General features: G+C 29.4%; 2 protein-coding genes across 2 annotated transcripts; both read right to left on the bottom strand.

Moving 5' to 3' along the window:
• Positions 1-150: 150 nt before the first annotated feature.
• On the bottom strand, positions 151-3,827 carry LOC105800512 (probable linoleate 9S-lipoxygenase 5). The gene is given in 11 exon segments (XM_012631704.2): positions 151-457; positions 459-1,196; positions 1,277-1,540; positions 1,613-1,701; positions 1,704-1,771; positions 1,774-1,915; positions 1,997-2,104; positions 2,196-2,281; positions 2,359-2,938; positions 3,027-3,316; positions 3,439-3,827. Coding segments are annotated over 11 exon segments (2,601 nt in total). The 5' UTR covers positions 3,647-3,827; the 3' UTR covers positions 151-429.
• Positions 3,828-14,604: 10,777 nt separating this feature from the next.
• Positions 14,605-17,397, bottom strand: LOC105800511 (DNA-directed RNA polymerase II subunit 4). Its single transcript, XM_012631703.2, has 6 exons — positions 17,143-17,397; positions 16,959-17,067; positions 15,787-15,864; positions 15,378-15,411; positions 15,217-15,285; positions 14,605-14,850 (listed from the first exon to the last, which is right to left on the bottom strand). The coding sequence occupies exons 1-6, from the start codon at positions 17,189-17,191 to the stop codon at positions 14,773-14,775; spliced, it is 417 nt and encodes a 138-aa protein (XP_012487157.1). The 5' UTR covers positions 17,192-17,397; the 3' UTR covers positions 14,605-14,772.
• Between the last annotated feature and the right edge of the window lie 1,290 nt (positions 17,398-18,687).

Raw genomic sequence — 18,687 nt, 5'->3', positions numbered from 1 at the left:
TTTCTCTGCATACATCCATCATTTAAGTTGGTTTTATTTTTATGGATAATTGATTCAGATTCAACAATGGGTATCCCATTATTTACTTTGGAAGATAACATAGTGAAATATCAAATAAATAATTTAATAATTTGAATTTAAAATCGAAAATAATGCTAGAATTATCGGATTAAATCCAAATAAAGTTGGCATCCCTAAGTCATCCTCTCCACTTGGACCACTCTTCCCTATATTCTCCGATCATATTCAGAAACTGCCTTTATTTATTTATCTAATTCTGCACAAGCAATGAATCTAATTTATTCTTTGACATCTCTAACTTACCTTTTGGTTGAAGTTTACACACCAAAAAGAAAAAAAGGAAAACCTATTATATTCCCATAAATCGATACTTTCCTGCCATGGAAAGCCTGCCAATGGCAAAGAGCTTTATATCGAGATACTATTGGGATTCCCTTCCTGTAAGCCCACCTTCTCTGCTATAATCCGATGTACTAGGATACAATAATGTATACGGCACCTTCACCGGTCCAACTCTGTTCTTCAATTTACTATCATTGTTTCTTTCCATAATCCTACTCTCAATTTCCACCAGTTTCTTCCCGAATCTTTCAAATGCCGCTAAGGGTTCATCGTCGGTGGTCCATTCCGCCGTATCTCTTTGCCCCAAGTATATTTCATCGGTTGAATGCCTTGATAAGACTTCTATAAGTGATACACCCAGTAAAGTTTGGAACTGTGCGGTGATTGTTTTCAAGAAAGCCAAATCTGGGTCGTTTTCGAGCTCGTCGTATTCTTTGGTGCCTGGTTCCGGCATGAACCGACGGCTGACTGTTGGTCTGTTTGGGAGGTATCCGGCGTATGGGTATTGTCCGAAATTGACAGCTGCGTGGAAAGCGGAAGCTATCCATATGATGATGGTACATGCTTGGGTGAGATCAGCTAATGTGTTCATCTCCGGCCACCATGGTTCTTTTCTTAAATCGCCGTGGCCTTCGTTTTTGACCTCCGACCACCATGATTGGATTTCAGTGTCGTTTTTAACTGTTTCATCTGATGGGTAGTAGAAAGAACAGTACTCGGTTACCCAGGTTTCAATGGCGGCCCAGATTTCTAACCCATCAATGGCGTATGGGTAATCGTTTATCATCAATTTGAGTCCATAGGGACAGCTCGAATCCGGCACTGCCATTCCCCTGAAAATAAAGGTGTTTAAAGGTGTTTGCTTTAAATTATTAATGAAAGATATCAGTATATAGCTTGGCTTTAGATTTACCTCTTAATTAGATCAACAGGGAGAGCCTGTTCAGTGAAAACCCAGTTCCTGTAAATAGCAGATGACATTTCAAGTGCATATTTTCCTGGAAAGACTGTTAATTCAAGTACACCACCGGCATTGATGAGTGTCTGTCGAGCCAAAGCATTTATGTTCATTGTATCACGGAAATGGGGATGAAGAAGCTTATATATAGGGTGAACCACACTCAGCTGTCTATTAGTAGCGATTATAAATGGCTCGATTACAGCATGGGTGTTTAACCTGCAAACATGACAACAAGTTGCTAAATTTCAAATACATAAAGCATCAAGCGTCGGCATTTCAGCATCATACCAATGAGAAACGAGCTGATGGTAGCCAGAATCATTCACAGCAGCATAAGCTTTAGCCAACTGCCAGATCGAACTTCCAACACCATCCTCCACGGGGTGAAAACTTTGCTTACAGCTCCGTGGCTGTCGCCTTGCGGATGCGGCAAGCTCAACTCGATTATAACGGCTTCAGCGTGTCATCCTCTTGTAGGAAGAACAGAGTTCTTGTGGCATAAGTCTTTGTGGTAGTGGAATTTATCCTTGCCAAGTAAGGCATCAAGGCATCATGATGGTTCAATATAAACAATTTGTTGTGTTTTAGAGCCTGAATCAAAAAAGACCAATTAGTAATCTAGAAAGAAACATTACAAACTAGCAAAAAACAGATGAAAGGGTGAAATAGCACATCTTCCACAGTGAATCCATCCATGTTTCTCTCAATATGCTCCTTTGTAATGGTACTTTTCTGGTTTCCATATACTTCAGGATCAAGCTTGCTTGCAGGGGGGAATTCCTACATACATGTTATATGATTTATTTAGATTAGACCATAAATACTTTTTTGAGATAAAAGATATTGAAATACAAAAAATGTTGTATTTTACTTGCAGCCTACTGATGATTACTGGGTTGACGCCTGCGAGTGTTTCTCGTGCAAACTCTTCGTCTGTCCTCCAAGCAGACTTATCCTCTGTAACCACATGATGGGGTCATTTTTAAGTCGTAACAGAAAACTATATACTTAACCTATCACTCGAATATATATACCTTTGATAACAGCAGGCATCGGGAACTTCATCAATCTCTCGCCGTCGTTACGAACAAGTTCCCTGATCATCTCCCAAGGGACACAATCTCTTATCTTCTTAAGAGTGGCATCATTTGGTAGTCTGATACCACCTTCATAAAGATCAAGTACATCTTGAAAGGAATCAAATTCATTTATGGTTTTGTCACATAATGCTGCAACCTCTGGGATAAGTACCTGAAACAAAGATTTCAAAGCGTAGGCAACGAAATCTGAGAACTTCACGAGGCTAAACTGTTCGTCGCGTGGTACGTAAATCTTTAAGCTTAGAAGAAACAGTCTGCTCTCCGTCCTCGAATCTTTTTTGTGTGGTTTCCGACCGGTTCTCCCTCTTCTGGGATAAGGACAATCCAAGGATCCTCCAAGAACTGGACGATGAAAATCATGACCCCTGTCCGGCATTGCCAAGTCATTGTAGAAATCATAGTCATAAACTCTGTCCCATTCTTTGAGACATCCTTTTCCATCTCCTCTGAGATTCACGAGCTCTTCTTCCCTATACTTACGCAAGGGTACAGGCATTTGGCATGGAAGGTAGGTCTAAAACCAGATACATCAAAGTTATGTATATATCACCCCAAATATTAAAAAACCAAACAAAATGCTTGCAAATGGACAACAAAGTTACCTTGTTAGAGAAGAAGACTCGATCATACTTGTATCGATGTGTCGGATATACCCAGGAATTGCAAACGAAATGAACCCTGCCATGACCAGGAACATCTTCTAAGGTGACTGTCTTGAGGTAGAACTGGCTATGGTGTCGGTTCTTTATTATGAAAGCTCCAGGGACACCTATGGATTCATCCCATTCAAATGTGACAGAAAACGTGATTTCCCCTGCTGTTAATGGAGTAAACTTTGTGATCCATTTCTCTAAATTTGCTGGTTTCCCAAGCTTCCCTCGCATCTCATTGGCTGATACAAGTATGAAAACAAACACCGAGTGAACATTACTTCAAAGCAAAGGTGACATAATAGCAGGCATGTCAAGTTATATTACGCTCAAAAACCCAGAAAAATAAAACAAAGAAACTAACCAGGATCGGTATAAACAGCACTGATAAGCTGCAAAGAAACACCTCTGTCAAAAAGCTCATAAACTCGATCAAGACACGAAGCAGTGAGATCATTCATGTCCATTACATTTTTCTTCATTAAAACAACTGTTCCTTTGATCTTCATCTTCTCGTCATCCTCTTTCATTATGCCTTTATCTTTCTTTTTGGGTTTCCCACAAAACCCCATCAAAAAAGCTGCAAAAGCTACCCCAAAGAACCCAAAAAAAAAAAAACCCAATGATCTATTTGAGGATCTCGGAAACTGGTTTTTGCTGCAGAGTTGGAGTTGATGAATGCATCAAGGACTTAAATATATGGGAATGACAAACCAATCACAGTGCCTTTTTCAATGTCTTTGTTAGTTTTTTTGCATTTTTTATTGAAAGCATTTGACATCTTTATCTCTTTATTAGTACCTAATTAAAGGACCCGATTCCAAATACTATGGGTCCATGGTGACTCACTGACTCATTGGTCTTCGTACAACTTGGTATAATTGTAGATGTATGTATAATATGTAAATACGAATTGCAGATGGAGTACAAAGTAGATTACCATATTTTATATTTGCAATTTGGCTTATTTGTTTTAGTCTTATAGTTTCAAATAGAGTACATTTAAATGAAAAGTTTAAATATAAATATATATCTGAATAATTATAATTTAGAATTAAATTAGTACAAAATACAATAAGCGAAGAAATGAAAATAACTGGACAAAATCTATATATCATATGTATATATATATAGATGATGAGACTGAAAATCAAACATTATAATTGCATATAATGAAATGCAAAGCTTGGATGCTAAAGGATCTTTGCTTTATGAGTTGTTTTTCTATATGATTATCATGCTTCTAACTAACAATATGGGTAAAAGTACTTTAGAAGTGTTGATTTACATTTTGCCATTTTACTCAAAAGATCGTAAATTAGTTCTATATGTTAAATCAAAGAGTAAATTGATCTTTTTGTTAATAATTTCATTCATTTATAGTTGACATGCCACATGTACATCAAGCTAACATATATGGCTCAATTCTTAACAATAGAAATGAATGGAATTTCTAACGGAATGATTAACTTGTTCTTTAATTTAACATATAATGACTAATTTTTTTAAATAGAATTCAACTCCTAATATAAGGAGTTCATGATACTTCTACCTAACAATAGGTTGTAGTATATTTCTTAAAAAGTAGCTAAAAGAATCAATGATTAATATAATTTCTTGGGTTTTATTTTTCAAACATCTTTTCAGGTTGAGTAATTTAAATTTAAAGTTAAATAAATAAAAATTTAAATTAGGTAAACATTCCTAATATTAATTATTATTTTATTCATGAGATCCACACACACATTTTAATAGTAAATGATTCATCACTCAAGTCAACAACCCTGGATAGAAATATTTTAATTTGGATTTTACTAATAAGTTGTTGTATTACATCATGTATTTTTTAATGGCTAAAATTAATAATGCTAAACGTCAACAATGGTGATGGTAATCCATAATTTTATAAATTACATTTTCATAACATTAAAAAATTTTAAGATAAAATTGCAACATCCTTTACTTGTTATTTTCCAAAGAATGGATTGCTGGTGACCACCACTTAAAAATATTATATAAATATATTTTTATTTTTATAATTTTAAAAATAATATTATAATGGGTTTAAACTTGCACAAATGGCTAAAATATTATTTAATATAAATCGAGTATGAGGTTATTTTGAATATAATATGATTAAAAAATTATAATACCACCATAAAAATTGAATTTATGAATTACAATAATTAATAAATTAAAATGAACAAATAAAGTTTTTTCTTTTTTTATTTCTCAAAGTATTTAACGGAGCGAGCTCAGTAACTAACACTCCGCATTTTGTAGGCCCGTTAAGGGGTAGATGTTAGCCACGAGTTTTTAACTTGTTCTATACCCATTAAGGGGCACATTGATCTCATTATAAATTCTCATCATATCTGTTCTTTTTTAATACAATGCCTAGAATTACTCGTAACCCTTTCTCAACCCTTAAATAGGAGTATAATGTGTTTCAACACACTTGAACTCACGTCCTCCTACACTGACAATAATATTGATATCAATCGAATTAAGAATTATTCAACGCAAAAAAATAAAATTTTGACAAATCATCTACCAAGCATGCTTAATAAAAACAAAAGTGGACCACCATATATTATATCACATCACAATAGAAACTATCTTGTTTTATATCACCTTACCCGATACATTTATTTTTTATAATATTGTAATATTTACGTAAATTAATGAATTTTTTACAATGTTATTTATAATTAAGTAACATTGAATTTTGAATCTCTCATAAAATTCTCTAAACTCATAAGAATCTCGTTTTAAGGAACATTTTCTAATTTTTTTCGATTGTTTTCGGATCATGAGATCCCTCAAAGGCAAGTCTACCTCTCTCATAAATAACCTCCACTGTAGTATTAAATCAGTATCAGTCATATCGATCCCTCAAAGGCAAGTCTACCTCTCTCATAAATAACCTCCACTGTAGTATTAAATCAGTATCAGTCATATCGATCGATATGTTTCGTTACCACTTTAAACTTATATCAACTAATTTAATCCGTTTTGATTAAAAATTTAATATATCACGATCTATTTAGGTTAATACCGGTCTATATCGGTGTGTACTTGATTAATACGATATTATGATTTTTTAAATAAGTTTTAATTTATTCCTTATTTTAAAATTACATTTACCATATAATATAATCATTAAATTAAATCATTTAACCTAATTAATCATTTAAAAAAATATTTGCATGTGAACATATTTCTATATGTGTAACTAAAGGTATAATACATGTATATTAATTTATAATTAGTTTTATTAAGAAATTAAAATTAAGTTATAAAGGTATATGAATAACATTTAAAAATATAAATAAAATTAAAACGATGCTTCCTTCAAAAGTCAACACACACCAATATTCATATCCATCAAATATTTATTAAGATCCATGTGATCTACCGTCAAAAACTAAATTAATTTAATTTTCGTATTTTTGGAATTTTAAATTTAACTTATGTACTTTTATTTATAAGATTTTAGTCTTTTTATTTTTAAATTTTAAATTTTAAAATTTAGCTCTAATTACTAACACTATTAAATCTATTTTATTAAGATTCGGGTTTATTATAATACCATTTTTAATTACATTGTTATGAAATGAATATCTTTTATTTCAAAATGTGAAGCTAATAAACTTAACAAAAAAAACTCTAATACTGTTAACAATTGTACTTAAATTTTGAAATCCAAAAACTATAAACATTAAATCCTAAAAATAAAAATAAATAGAGATTAAATTTAAATTTTTGAAAAATAGAGGGACCTATTATGCAACTTAAGCCTTTGTTTTCAAACGTGGTGCAAAAGTGTGTGAAAAGGTAGTGGGAACCTCAAGCTGGAATGTATTGACAACGAAAAAGTTAAAAATTAATTCACACTCAAAGAATAATATATGAATAAAAAATTTAATTTATAAGCAAAATCGATAACTAATTTGAGTTGTGGTGCTTGGACGGTGTGTAAAATACAAGTTAAAAATTATGGTTACTTGAAGTGAACTGAGTTATATATTTATTTATTTATTTTACAGTAAAATTTAATTTTTATAACGTGAAACAAATATTTTATATTTAAAATATTAAATTTAACTTTAAAAAATACTATATAAAAGATGTTGATGAAAAAGTTTTGAAATTTTACTAAATAATATAAAAAGGTTAAAGTATTTAGGAGGTCCATGTATTAGTGGGATTGAATCAAATTAGTCCATTTATTATTAAATGGAATCGTAGTTCAATTCTAAACAAAATATTTTATTTATAGAACTATAAGATTTTTTTTTAAATAGTAAGTGTTAACTCTATTATAATCTGTCCTCAATTAATTTTTTAATGATACAAGGACTAAATTAATCCATTTAACATTAGAAAGACTAATTTGTTCAAGTCATTATAATAGAGAGACCTCTAAAATAAATTCACACAAAAAAACCCTAAACCCTAAAATTAATAATGAAAAAATAAACCAAACACATTGATCATCAACAGCTCAGAAAATCTAAGAAAAATAAATGACGGGGTTGGAGTGACTCTTCCCCAATGACATTCGGATCAAACTTTCTGTCCTTGTCTGGACATGAGACAACTTCATGCCAATTGAGAATGACAGTGTCACTAGCATAAAAATCAATTTGACTTTTGCACAAAAAATAAAGCAATTTGACATTATTTATTTATTTTAATATTTCAATGAAGTGATGGCTATAAAATTTTTAAAAATTATTTAATGCTTTAAAAAAATTAATGGTTGAAAACTTTTAGCGTCAAATAAATGGTTATATATATATATATATATATATATATATATATATATATATATATATATATTATAATTTGCTAGTACAGTGGTGGATACAACTATTTATGGATTGAGCTATCCATCTGGGTCTAAAAGTCTATCTTAAATTTAAGAGGATTTGCGTAAAAAAATTAGACTCATTTAAAATACAGGTTGATCTTAAGCTTGAACATTCAAGATCCAAATCTGGTCCGATCTGACCTGTTTTAAGTTTATAATATTTTATATTATATTATATTTATATATTAAGTAATTTAGAACACATTAAAAAAATCCTATACCAAATATATAATACTACTCTAATGTAAACATTAAAATAATGTTAAGATGACTATATAAAAAATTTATAAATTTATTAAACATTAAAATAAAATAAATATTTTTAAAAAATAAAAAGTAATATGGGCAGGTTAGAACAAAATTTTAAGCCTAGATTTTAGATCGGGCCAGACTTAAACAAGTATAAAATATGTTAATATCATGTTTATACCCAACCTAGACCTGACCTATGAGCACCTCTAGTGGCGGACACGATGAGGCCATGACACCCCTAAATTGGTAAAATTTTAATTTAGGTATTTTATAATTTATAAAAATTTAAATTAATAATGATAAAATTATATTTTGGCTCTTCAAAATGATAAAAATTTGATTTAATCCTTTAAAATAATATAAAGATATAGGTTATTAAAATGACGGAATTGTATTTTTACTATAATAAAATATACAATTTAATTTCGATCCCTCAAAAAAAAATTAACTTCGCCACTACATATAAAATAAATATAAATTATGTAAAATGAATTTTATTTTAAAATCTATATAGAGCAATTTTAAAATTTGTAGTCAGTACTTACTTCTTAATGGACCTACATAATACGAAAGATTGATTACTAAATTCGTTGGTAAGATGGAAATTGACAAAACATTTAGATAATGGTTGTTGTGTTTCTCACTCTCATCATCGTAAATAGAGATCATCGACACGTATCCTTGGTAGGTCAGGTTTTCAAAGTTTTTGGTAGAATTTAAAAGATAAAACTTTCACAAGAAATAATAATGTGTTGAGGGATTTGTTGATTTTGATTTCGATTTCTTTAAAAAAAATAAGTTTATCTCTCCTCAACAATCGTAAAATTTCATTTTGATCTCTTAAATTTTTTTTTTAATTTTGGCTCGAGCTCCGGTTTTTGTGCATTCTTGCTTTGATAATTTATTTTTATCTAGTTATTTTGTCAACTACACTAATTTTTAATAATACAAATGAATAATTAAAAAAAACAGAAAGATATAAATTTACTTTTTGATGTATTTTACATGAATTAATTTATTATTTTTAAAACTAAAAAAAGACAAAATAATACGACTCTCAATAAAATCCCTTCATGGAACATTGATTGAGTATATTATTGATTGGGTTTTTGTTTGTTTTGGAATTAACTCTTTGATGCATGTGGGTAAGCCTTTTGTTCAAAAAAAAAAAGTACACTTCGCATAATATGAAAACTGAAGAACATAAAATAATATTTGTGGTCTGAATCACGTGTCAAGATCTTATCTTGGTTTTCTTATAAAGATCAGATAATTAATACCCAAAAACACAAGAAAATTTAAAAAAAAGGGGTGTACTTTAAATGGGGCCAATATAATTTGTCCTAACACCCAAAAACGTGTAACATGACAGAGCGAAAGATAACGATGATTCTAACACCCATTAATTTTGTACTTTTTTCCGGTAGAAAATATTACGGTGTTTTGGTAAATAGATTTTTCAGGTTTTTTTAGTTGATTTGGGTATAGATGGAAGATTTTGGTGAAGGGAAGTTTGCAAGAGTTTGTTGAGTTAAAATCTTTAAAACAAAAGACGTTGGGATAAATAACTTTTTTCAATAGTTGATTAGAAATGAGATATGTGGAATTACATATCTGATCATACTTGCTTAAAAATTACTTCATTTGCCATGTGCTCTCAAACCTAATAAGAAGTGTCAAGATATCGGTAACCTTCATTTTTTCATTTTTACTTTTACCTCCGAAGTCTAAAGTAAATCTAAAAACAAAAATTCCCTCCACCATAAAGAGTAATAGTATCAGACATCCTAAAACTATGATATATGTTTTAAATTTGTCTTTAAATTTTAAAAATTTTAATCACATCATTAAATTATCAATGTTATATCAATAAAAAAGACGGAGTAAACGATAAAGCTTTTGTAAAAGTTATGAAAACTTCAAACCAAGATTTTTTACAACGTCCATTTTTACAATATTCATTTTAAATTATGCCACACAAGATTTGATGTGTTTTCTTTCACGGTTAAATTAAACAGTTTTAATAATGGAGGACTTGATTGATACAATTTTGATAGTTTAGAGATGTAATTAAAATGCTTTGAAGTTTAAGGACCAATTTAGAATAAGGGTCAGAGTTTGGGGATGTTTGGTGCAATTAACTCAAAATTGAAATTCATCATTCAATTTTTGAGTTAATTGCACCAAACATCCCCAAACTATGATCCTCATTCTAAATTGGTCTCTAAACTTCAAAACGTTCTAATTACATCCCCAAACCACCAATGTTAAACCAATAATGCCCTCCCATTATTGAAACCATTAAATGACATATAAAATCTCATGTCACATAATTTAAAATGAAAAATTTAAAGAAAAGTAAAATGTTGCCTCATAACTTTTAAAAGACATAATGACTTATTTGACCCTCAAACTTTATAATAAAAAAAAGTCATTTTAGTGCCCCATTTAATTTTTCGTCTTTTTTAGCCTTTAAACTTGTGTTATTTGTCAGATCACTCCAAAATGGATGGAAAAGTCACGTTTTGTAATTTTGTTGACGTGGCATATACGTAGATTGTCATGTGGATGACACACCAACATTTATTTTTTAAATAAAAAATGAAAATTTATTTTTTAAAATTTAAAATCTTTAAAATCATTAAAAAAGTGTAAAGATTATATTGTTTTAAATTTAAAAATCAATTAAATATTGACATGTCATTCATGTGGTAATCTGCGTGTATGTCACACTAGCATAGTTAACAAATGTTAACTTTTCCATCTATTTTGGGGTGATTTGACAAAAAATGCAACTGCAAGGGTTAAAGTGACTTCTTCTTCTTCTTCTTCTTTTCGTTTGTAAAGTTGGGGGCCAAATAAGTCATTATGTCCTTTTAAAATTAAAAACTAAAAGTAAAATAAAATAAAAAGAGCGAGTAAATGATAGTTTTTGTAAAAACTTTGAAAACCTCAAAATTAAGATTTTTACAATATTCATTTTTATTTTAAATTTTTATTTTAAATTATATCAAATAAGATCGACATCTCATTTAATAATTAAATTAACGATTTTAATAACGTAAAGACCTTATTGATATAAAATCAATAAATTTAAAATGAATTTATTACAATTAGGAATAAAATCTTGCATACTTATAGAATACAACTATGCAATTAAGCCCTCAAATTAACAAACAAAATGCTTTGCTGTCATTATTTGGTAGTACTAATCAAGTCTTTGTGATTTAATAACAAAAAAAAAACTCTAATTTGACCTAGACTTATATTTGTGAATTTAAAATTCATTGTTTTATTTTATTTTTACTTTTAAATTAAAATTATATTGAATTTAATAAAATAAAAACTCAATACATGGTTGAAGATGAATTTTTCTATATAAAAAATAAGGATTTAAATCGAGATTAATATCAAATAAAAAATTAAACACGAAAAAATTAATCCCACCCTCAAAACAATAGTGCATCAGATTGGACCACCACCAACATAAAATGACGTATTTTCTTAGGATTATATCATGTGTGGGTCGCAATCATGGCTAAAATAAAAAAGAAAAATTGCTTTTCACGTTGTTTTTAAGTATCTTTTTGTATTCTAGCCACTCATGCGTTGAGTTAACATCAACGTTTGAGGGCTTTTTTTCATTAAATTTTATCACATAATTTATTTTTCAAGTGAGTTTAAATGGATAGTGAGATTAGATATTATAACATGAAACAAAAGGTAAGCTAAACACATCGCATTGTACTGCACCGCCCATCTAAACTCACACTTCGTTTAGATATAATTAATTTAGAGTGATTAAGAGATATACTAAAGGAAATGTAGATTAAGAGATATATAAAAAATACTATAATGAAAAAAAATCACTTTCTTTTCCAATTTTTTCAACTTGCTAAGATGTTAAGATTTAGCTTTCAATGTTTACAATTTTTTATTAGTTTGGTTCTTACTCTTTAATTATAAAAATGTTTAGAAATATTTGTGGGGCGTGCCTCGCATTTATCAGACAGTTTGTAGACACCTACCAAAGTCAGCTGGTGACATCATGACGAGAAGCTTTCCGATGTCATGACGACGTGTTCCTCACGTAAATCGAGTTTCTTCTCCCAGTTAAACTTTGCAATTTTTTTGCAGTTAAACTCTGATTACTCCAAAGATATTTTAGTATGATTAGACCTCTAATCTTAGCCTATTTAAAAGGGCATTGTATCCATGTTTTAACAGGCCAATTAATAGGTAATTAAAGATGTACTACATGACTTTTCTCTTGGGAGCGACAAGATGTGATCACGGATAAGTTTTGGTGAGAGTTTTTCGTACGTTTTTTTGAGAGCTAAAATATAAAAGTTAAGAGCTAAAATATTTAATATTTAAAGAGTAAGAACCAAATTAACAAAAACTATAAAAGTTAAGAGCTAAAATATTTATTTTTCCTTTTTAAATAATTGCTACACCAACAACTTTTACGACAAAATTAGATAAAACAAAAAAATTAAATAAAAATACAAGAATTTAATATTTTAAAATTAAAATATATTAATTAAATTTTAAATTTATTACCTACATATTTAAAAATATATATATTTACTTTTCCTTTGGTTAATAAAAATAGTTGATTTTGAGGTATAAAAATGTTGAGAAAGAGGATTGTTTTTCAATGATGGATGTGCTTATCTTCTCCATGACATAATTATTACAATAAGTTCTTTTCTTGAAAGAAAGAACTTTTAGGAGCAGAAATACAATACAAATGTAATATAATTATAAGTATAAATTCATATTAGAGCATTTATATATAAAAAAACCTTAATATTATATAAATAATAATGATAGGATGAACTAAAACTTAAAATTGCATGAATAATATCTATCAGACTAAAATTCATAGTTTTAAAATTACACAAATCAAAATTTAATATTGCAATTTATTTTCAAATATAATACAAAAGATATTTTTAAAATTTGGGTCTAAGACTCCTACCATTAAATATATATTAGTATGATTCTCTGTCCACACCTCGCATTGAGTTGATTATTTGTCTATATCGAACTGTAAAGTAAAAATTTGAATGCTAAAATATGCTCTAAATCTCTATATATTTTGTGCATTTGAAATTAATTCTCTAATTTTATTTGCAGGAATAAAATCATTTACTTTTTGAAATTTAAAAATTCAAGTGTAGTTGTTACCATTGTTAAAAATTAAAATATGTAACATGGAGGCCGAATTTAAAGAAGCTTATTCCCATTTTAAGGAAGCTGAAGGCATGGACTAAGTTAAGCTACACACTGCCTTTATATATAGAAAGCTTCACTCTTTTAGTGTGATTATTGAACCTAGTGAGCACAATATCATTCATGTTGAGGAGGTTGTTTGAGGGACTAGATTCACACTAAAAGTGCGATTCCCAAGTTGAGTAATTGGTTGGGTTTAATTATTGTTTATATTGTGTTTTTAGTTTTAAACGTAGGTTTACACTAAATTACGTAAATATTTGTTGGTTTTCTTCTCTTATCAAAGCTTGTTCCAACAACATTTTCAACAAGTTCATGGATGCAGTATGATATTCAAATTGCTTGATATTATGATAAATGAGATACAAATTTTAAGCAATTAATACAATTTGTTAATAAAATTATATTTAAATATATAACCCATATTTTAGATGACAAAATCACATCCAAATTAATAATAAATTATAATTGATAAAATAATTTATTCAATTCAAGTAACATTTTTGGGTTTATTATTATTGTTATTATTGATAATTGAGAGAGGAAGCGAGATTCTTCACCAAACTCTTATGCCTACAACATAATGCATTATTATTATTACATAATTCTCATGTCTATTATTATTATTATTTATGTCATCTTAGTATGATTTTTGTATTACTAAATATTCAACTTAGATTTTAATAAAAAATATATAAAAAATAACTATGGTAATTTATTGTTAATATTATAATATATGAAATATAAACTAATAACTTTTGAAAAAGATGGATTTTTAATTTTTGATTTGGCTTGAAATTTCAAAAGCAATATTAAACAAGATTAAATATCTGTTAAATATGAACACTGAAGAAAAAATGAACACTGTCATCATAAATGTCTATTTCAAGAATGTTAAACTAAAACCTGGATAAAAATGATGTTAAAACAGTTGACTTTTCCCATGTTCATGATCCGATGTTTCAACTCAGATTCACCTCACTAATTAATATTCATTTTACAATAATATAGTGTTAAATGCAATGATTATATTTGATGGAAACAAAATTTAGATCATGGTAATTGGTACTCCTCAGCAAACTCACTCATAAAATAGGAGTATACAACTTAAAAACCAAAAAAATCACCGGAATAAATAGCAAAAGCCGTTTTCAGACATGCGGATTTGCAGCACCTTAATGAGAAATTTACTGAACATAAACCATTCGACACACTTAAGATTTTTGGGTCACATGGGTAAAATAGGTAAAAATGTATATTTTATAAGAGAAAGGGCATTCAACATTCTATTAATGTCTTCAGTGTCATAGACAGCCAGTAATTTAGCGGCCACTATTCAAATTTCTTGATAAGGGACAAGTCATTTAGCATTCTCTCGATGGCATCGTCGTCGTGAGCCCGTCCTTTAGTCTGCATATCAAGCACAATTCGTTGCTACAGGTTAAAACAAGTATAACAATTTTTATATATACATATATACATATATATATAGAGAGAGAGGCTATTAAAACCTCAAAATCCCCTACAGACATGCTAGACAATACACGTGAAAAGGATGCAGCAATATAATCTAAACAACATCCAATTTGTATCATTTTTTTGTGGTATAACTTATAGGGGTAGACAAACAGAAAGGCCAAATGGTTTTTTTTCTCAAACTTATACGGCACCAATGCAAGTGAAGAAGGATGAACAAATCAATTACTATCCGAACGATGAAAAGAAAAATGAGCATAAAAGTTGTAGAACTACACGAGTGTGCTTAGCATTTTTTACCTTGATGGAAGGCACCATAGCGATTGCTTCCTCCACAGTTTCAGGACACAGGTTGCCAAGAACACAAAGCTGCATAAATAAAGCACAATATGAAGGTTTTTCTACATGGTCATTAACATCATAATTCTAAGTTTAATGCTTTAAAAAGTATAGATTCTCACCTCGAATTCAGCTAACTGATATCTACTCAAAATTCTGATCATCAGTTAAGGTTCACAATAGAGAGGCAAGTTAAATATCCTAAGAAAAGCAATAGAATATGAGCAAGCATTATTGTCATAAGGAGGAAGTACTAGTTGAAGAGAAAATAATGCGATCTGCTTTAATCAGATCATAGAAAAGTACTGAAAATATGTTGAGATTTCCTTAAACTAACATCAGCTGAAGTTAGCTTAAACCTCTTTGAACTTCTACCATAAACTGATCCAACAAACCACAACACAATAAGAGACAGTTCCAAAAGGACAACAATTTATAGGAGAAAGGAGCACCCAAAAAGCTTATCAAGAGCAGTAAATATGATATGCTTATATAAGGTCTATTTAACATTTTTGGAAATTTAGAGGATACTCTCGAACTTGTCTAACAGCATCTGGATTTTTATAACGGCTGAAGCGTTTTACATACTGCAGTGACTTCTCGAATACCCTGTGAAACAAAGACAAAAGACAATCATTCATCGCATCAAATGTGAAAGGAAATACAGCAATAAAGGCATGCAATTTTCTATACACATCCCATCAGAGGGTCCTTATTTTACAGTCAGGGTCTATTTGGTGAGCAGAATTAATGATATAATATGGTAAAATGAATAAGTAAATTGCCTTTTTTCTATCTTACTTTGACTCATGCATAACCAATGCTGGCTCTAGCACTAGACAACAAAAGTGCCTTAGACCCTTTCGGGGGTGGCCAATTTGATTAGGCACACGTCTAGTTCACCTAGGCACACTTTACTATAAGGCGATAAGCATGAAAAGGCCTGCTTAATTGAAGTTCTCCCTAATTTCTTTTACTTTGTTCATTAGATATACCTTTACAAGTAAGAAAGGAAAGTATCAAAATCTATGATTCTCTCTATATTTGAGTATTCAACAAGAGACTTGAATCACAAGGAAATCATGCATATTGACCAATAAAAGAAATTGGAGGTTTTGTAGATAACATAGACTGCACTTAAGCGTTTGTTACATATCTTAAGCTTTACATATCAATATATAGAGACGGACTTATAGAAAAAGTCATACATATACATATTGCTTTTTAATTCCCTTAGGCTAGGGCTTCGTTTGAGCCTTGTGCCCTTGACAACTCTGTTCATATGAAGTGCCATCTCTTTATTCAGCAAAACCCAAGGATATATCCTTCACTCTCCCACATAGGTTTCTACAATCATCTATACAGTATATCAAGTCCAACTAACTTTCTGATTGAAAAATATAGCAACCAGAAAAGAAGCTACACCCTAATTAATCCTATCATGTGCACCAAACAAACCCCTCAGGCAAGAAAGTTAATACAAACAATAAGACAGATACAACAATTCTATTTACATGAAACAAAATATTGTCCCAAAGACCGAAAAACGAAAGAAACTTATGTTTAAAAAGGCGCTAATTGTTTTTAAAAATAATGTCGGCTTAATTAAACAGAAAACCCAGTTAGCCAATTACACAGAAATATTCAAACGAGGGAAAAATAAAAAGATCCAATTAACAATTGAGGTTGGTTATGGGACTCACTGGGAAACTTGATTCATGGGATCGTCAGACATTTGCTGAAGCTGCTCATACTTGTGCTCAAGAATTAGAGCCACTTCACAATTCATCAAACACTTCGCCTTCAAAAACTCTATCCATAACAATCAAAAAAAAAATTAGCATGTGGATTTTAATAATTTTAAAGAACAACGGAAAGGAGGCTTACCTTCTCCAATTTTGAGCTCAGCTGCGTTTTCTTCCTCTTCGCCAGACATTATTAGAAATGCTCTCTTTCAGTCCCAAGGCAGAAGGAAACTGTTTTTTTTTTTTGGTTTTCAATAACCAATTTAGAAATGAAGGTTTTGAAGTTTGAGATTTATGATGTCTGGGGTTTGAAATGGGATTGAGATTTAGGGTTTCGAATCGAATTGAGATTTTCAATGGATTTTTAATTTTCTACTTAAAAAAATATAATTTACTAATCATATTAATTATTGAGATTTTAGATTTATATGGATATGTATTATGATTATGGACCTCCCTACAACCTAAAGATTTTAGGTAATGAAATTGTAAAGCTAAGCCCATTTTAATGCTGGGCTTTAGCTTTTAAACATTACCTTATCTTTTTGGTTTTTAGAATTTATTTTTTTCTTTATTAAGAAAAATAAAACGATATATTTTAAAATTACTAAAAAAAATTAAAAGTAAATTTCACTGTTTTTGTTTGGTTAAATTGTGAAAAAAATGAAAAGAAGTCTCAAGACAACCCCTCTTATATTTAGATATCCAAACAAAAAATAAGAAAATAGGAGAAGTCGATCTCGAGACACAACATGTAGTGTCCCAAGACATGTTAACTTCGAAACTCAAATTTTCAAAAATAATTTATGGTCTGTCTCGAGACATAACCTTGAAACTTGATAAATAGGTTTGAGTTCGAACTCTAAGCTCGTATTATATTTCTCTTAAACCTTAAATGACAAGATTAGGAATTAAATGTGATTTATGTGATTTAATGACGTGAAATATGTGTATAATTGATGTAAGTTGCTTCAGCAACATAATGTGATGTCACACGTTTGAAATTGACAACCAAATCGAGTCTGATATGAAATAATTGATAACAATAATTTATGTTAAAGATTAATAATATTAAAATGGTATTTTACAGCTTAAAGGCGTTCTTCGTATTTTCCTAACTTTTCCCCAATTGAGGTAAACAAAAATAAAGTATTTTAAATGAGAGAGATTTTAAATCATTGAAAATTTTAAAATTTTGGAATTTCACATTCAAAATACTGGAAGAATTTTATGAATAAAAATATTATAAAAGTAAATATGATAATAAAAATATGCAAATTGGATATAATAACATTTCTAAATAAAATAAAATATTAAAAATATATTAGAATTAGAAAGTTATTTTAAAGCTTTAAGTATTTTTTTTTATTTTATAATAGAATTATGTAGGGTAAATGAAATAAAATATGAAAAACGAGGAATGTAATATATTTGACCATTTATTAATTATAATTTATTTTCTTTATTTGTAAGCCCAAGACCCAAGGAGTACATAAATGGACATTTCAAGAATTATTAATCGTGTCTCACTGGACAAAGCATTTCCACTGGTGGGGAAGGAGCCAGCAGATTGGACCTCCAAAAAGAAGGCAAATTTTTTTTTCTCTTTCATTATTTTCAAATAATAATATTTTTTTACTATATTGGTATTTAATATTAAATACAATTTTATGTAAGTATTTAAAAT

This window comes from Gossypium raimondii, chromosome 9 (assembly GCF_025698545.1).
Source record: "Gossypium raimondii isolate GPD5lz chromosome 9, ASM2569854v1, whole genome shotgun sequence".
Taxonomy (NCBI): domain Eukaryota; kingdom Viridiplantae; phylum Streptophyta; class Magnoliopsida; order Malvales; family Malvaceae; genus Gossypium; species Gossypium raimondii.
This window is presented reverse-complemented; position numbering and strand designations above follow the sequence as displayed.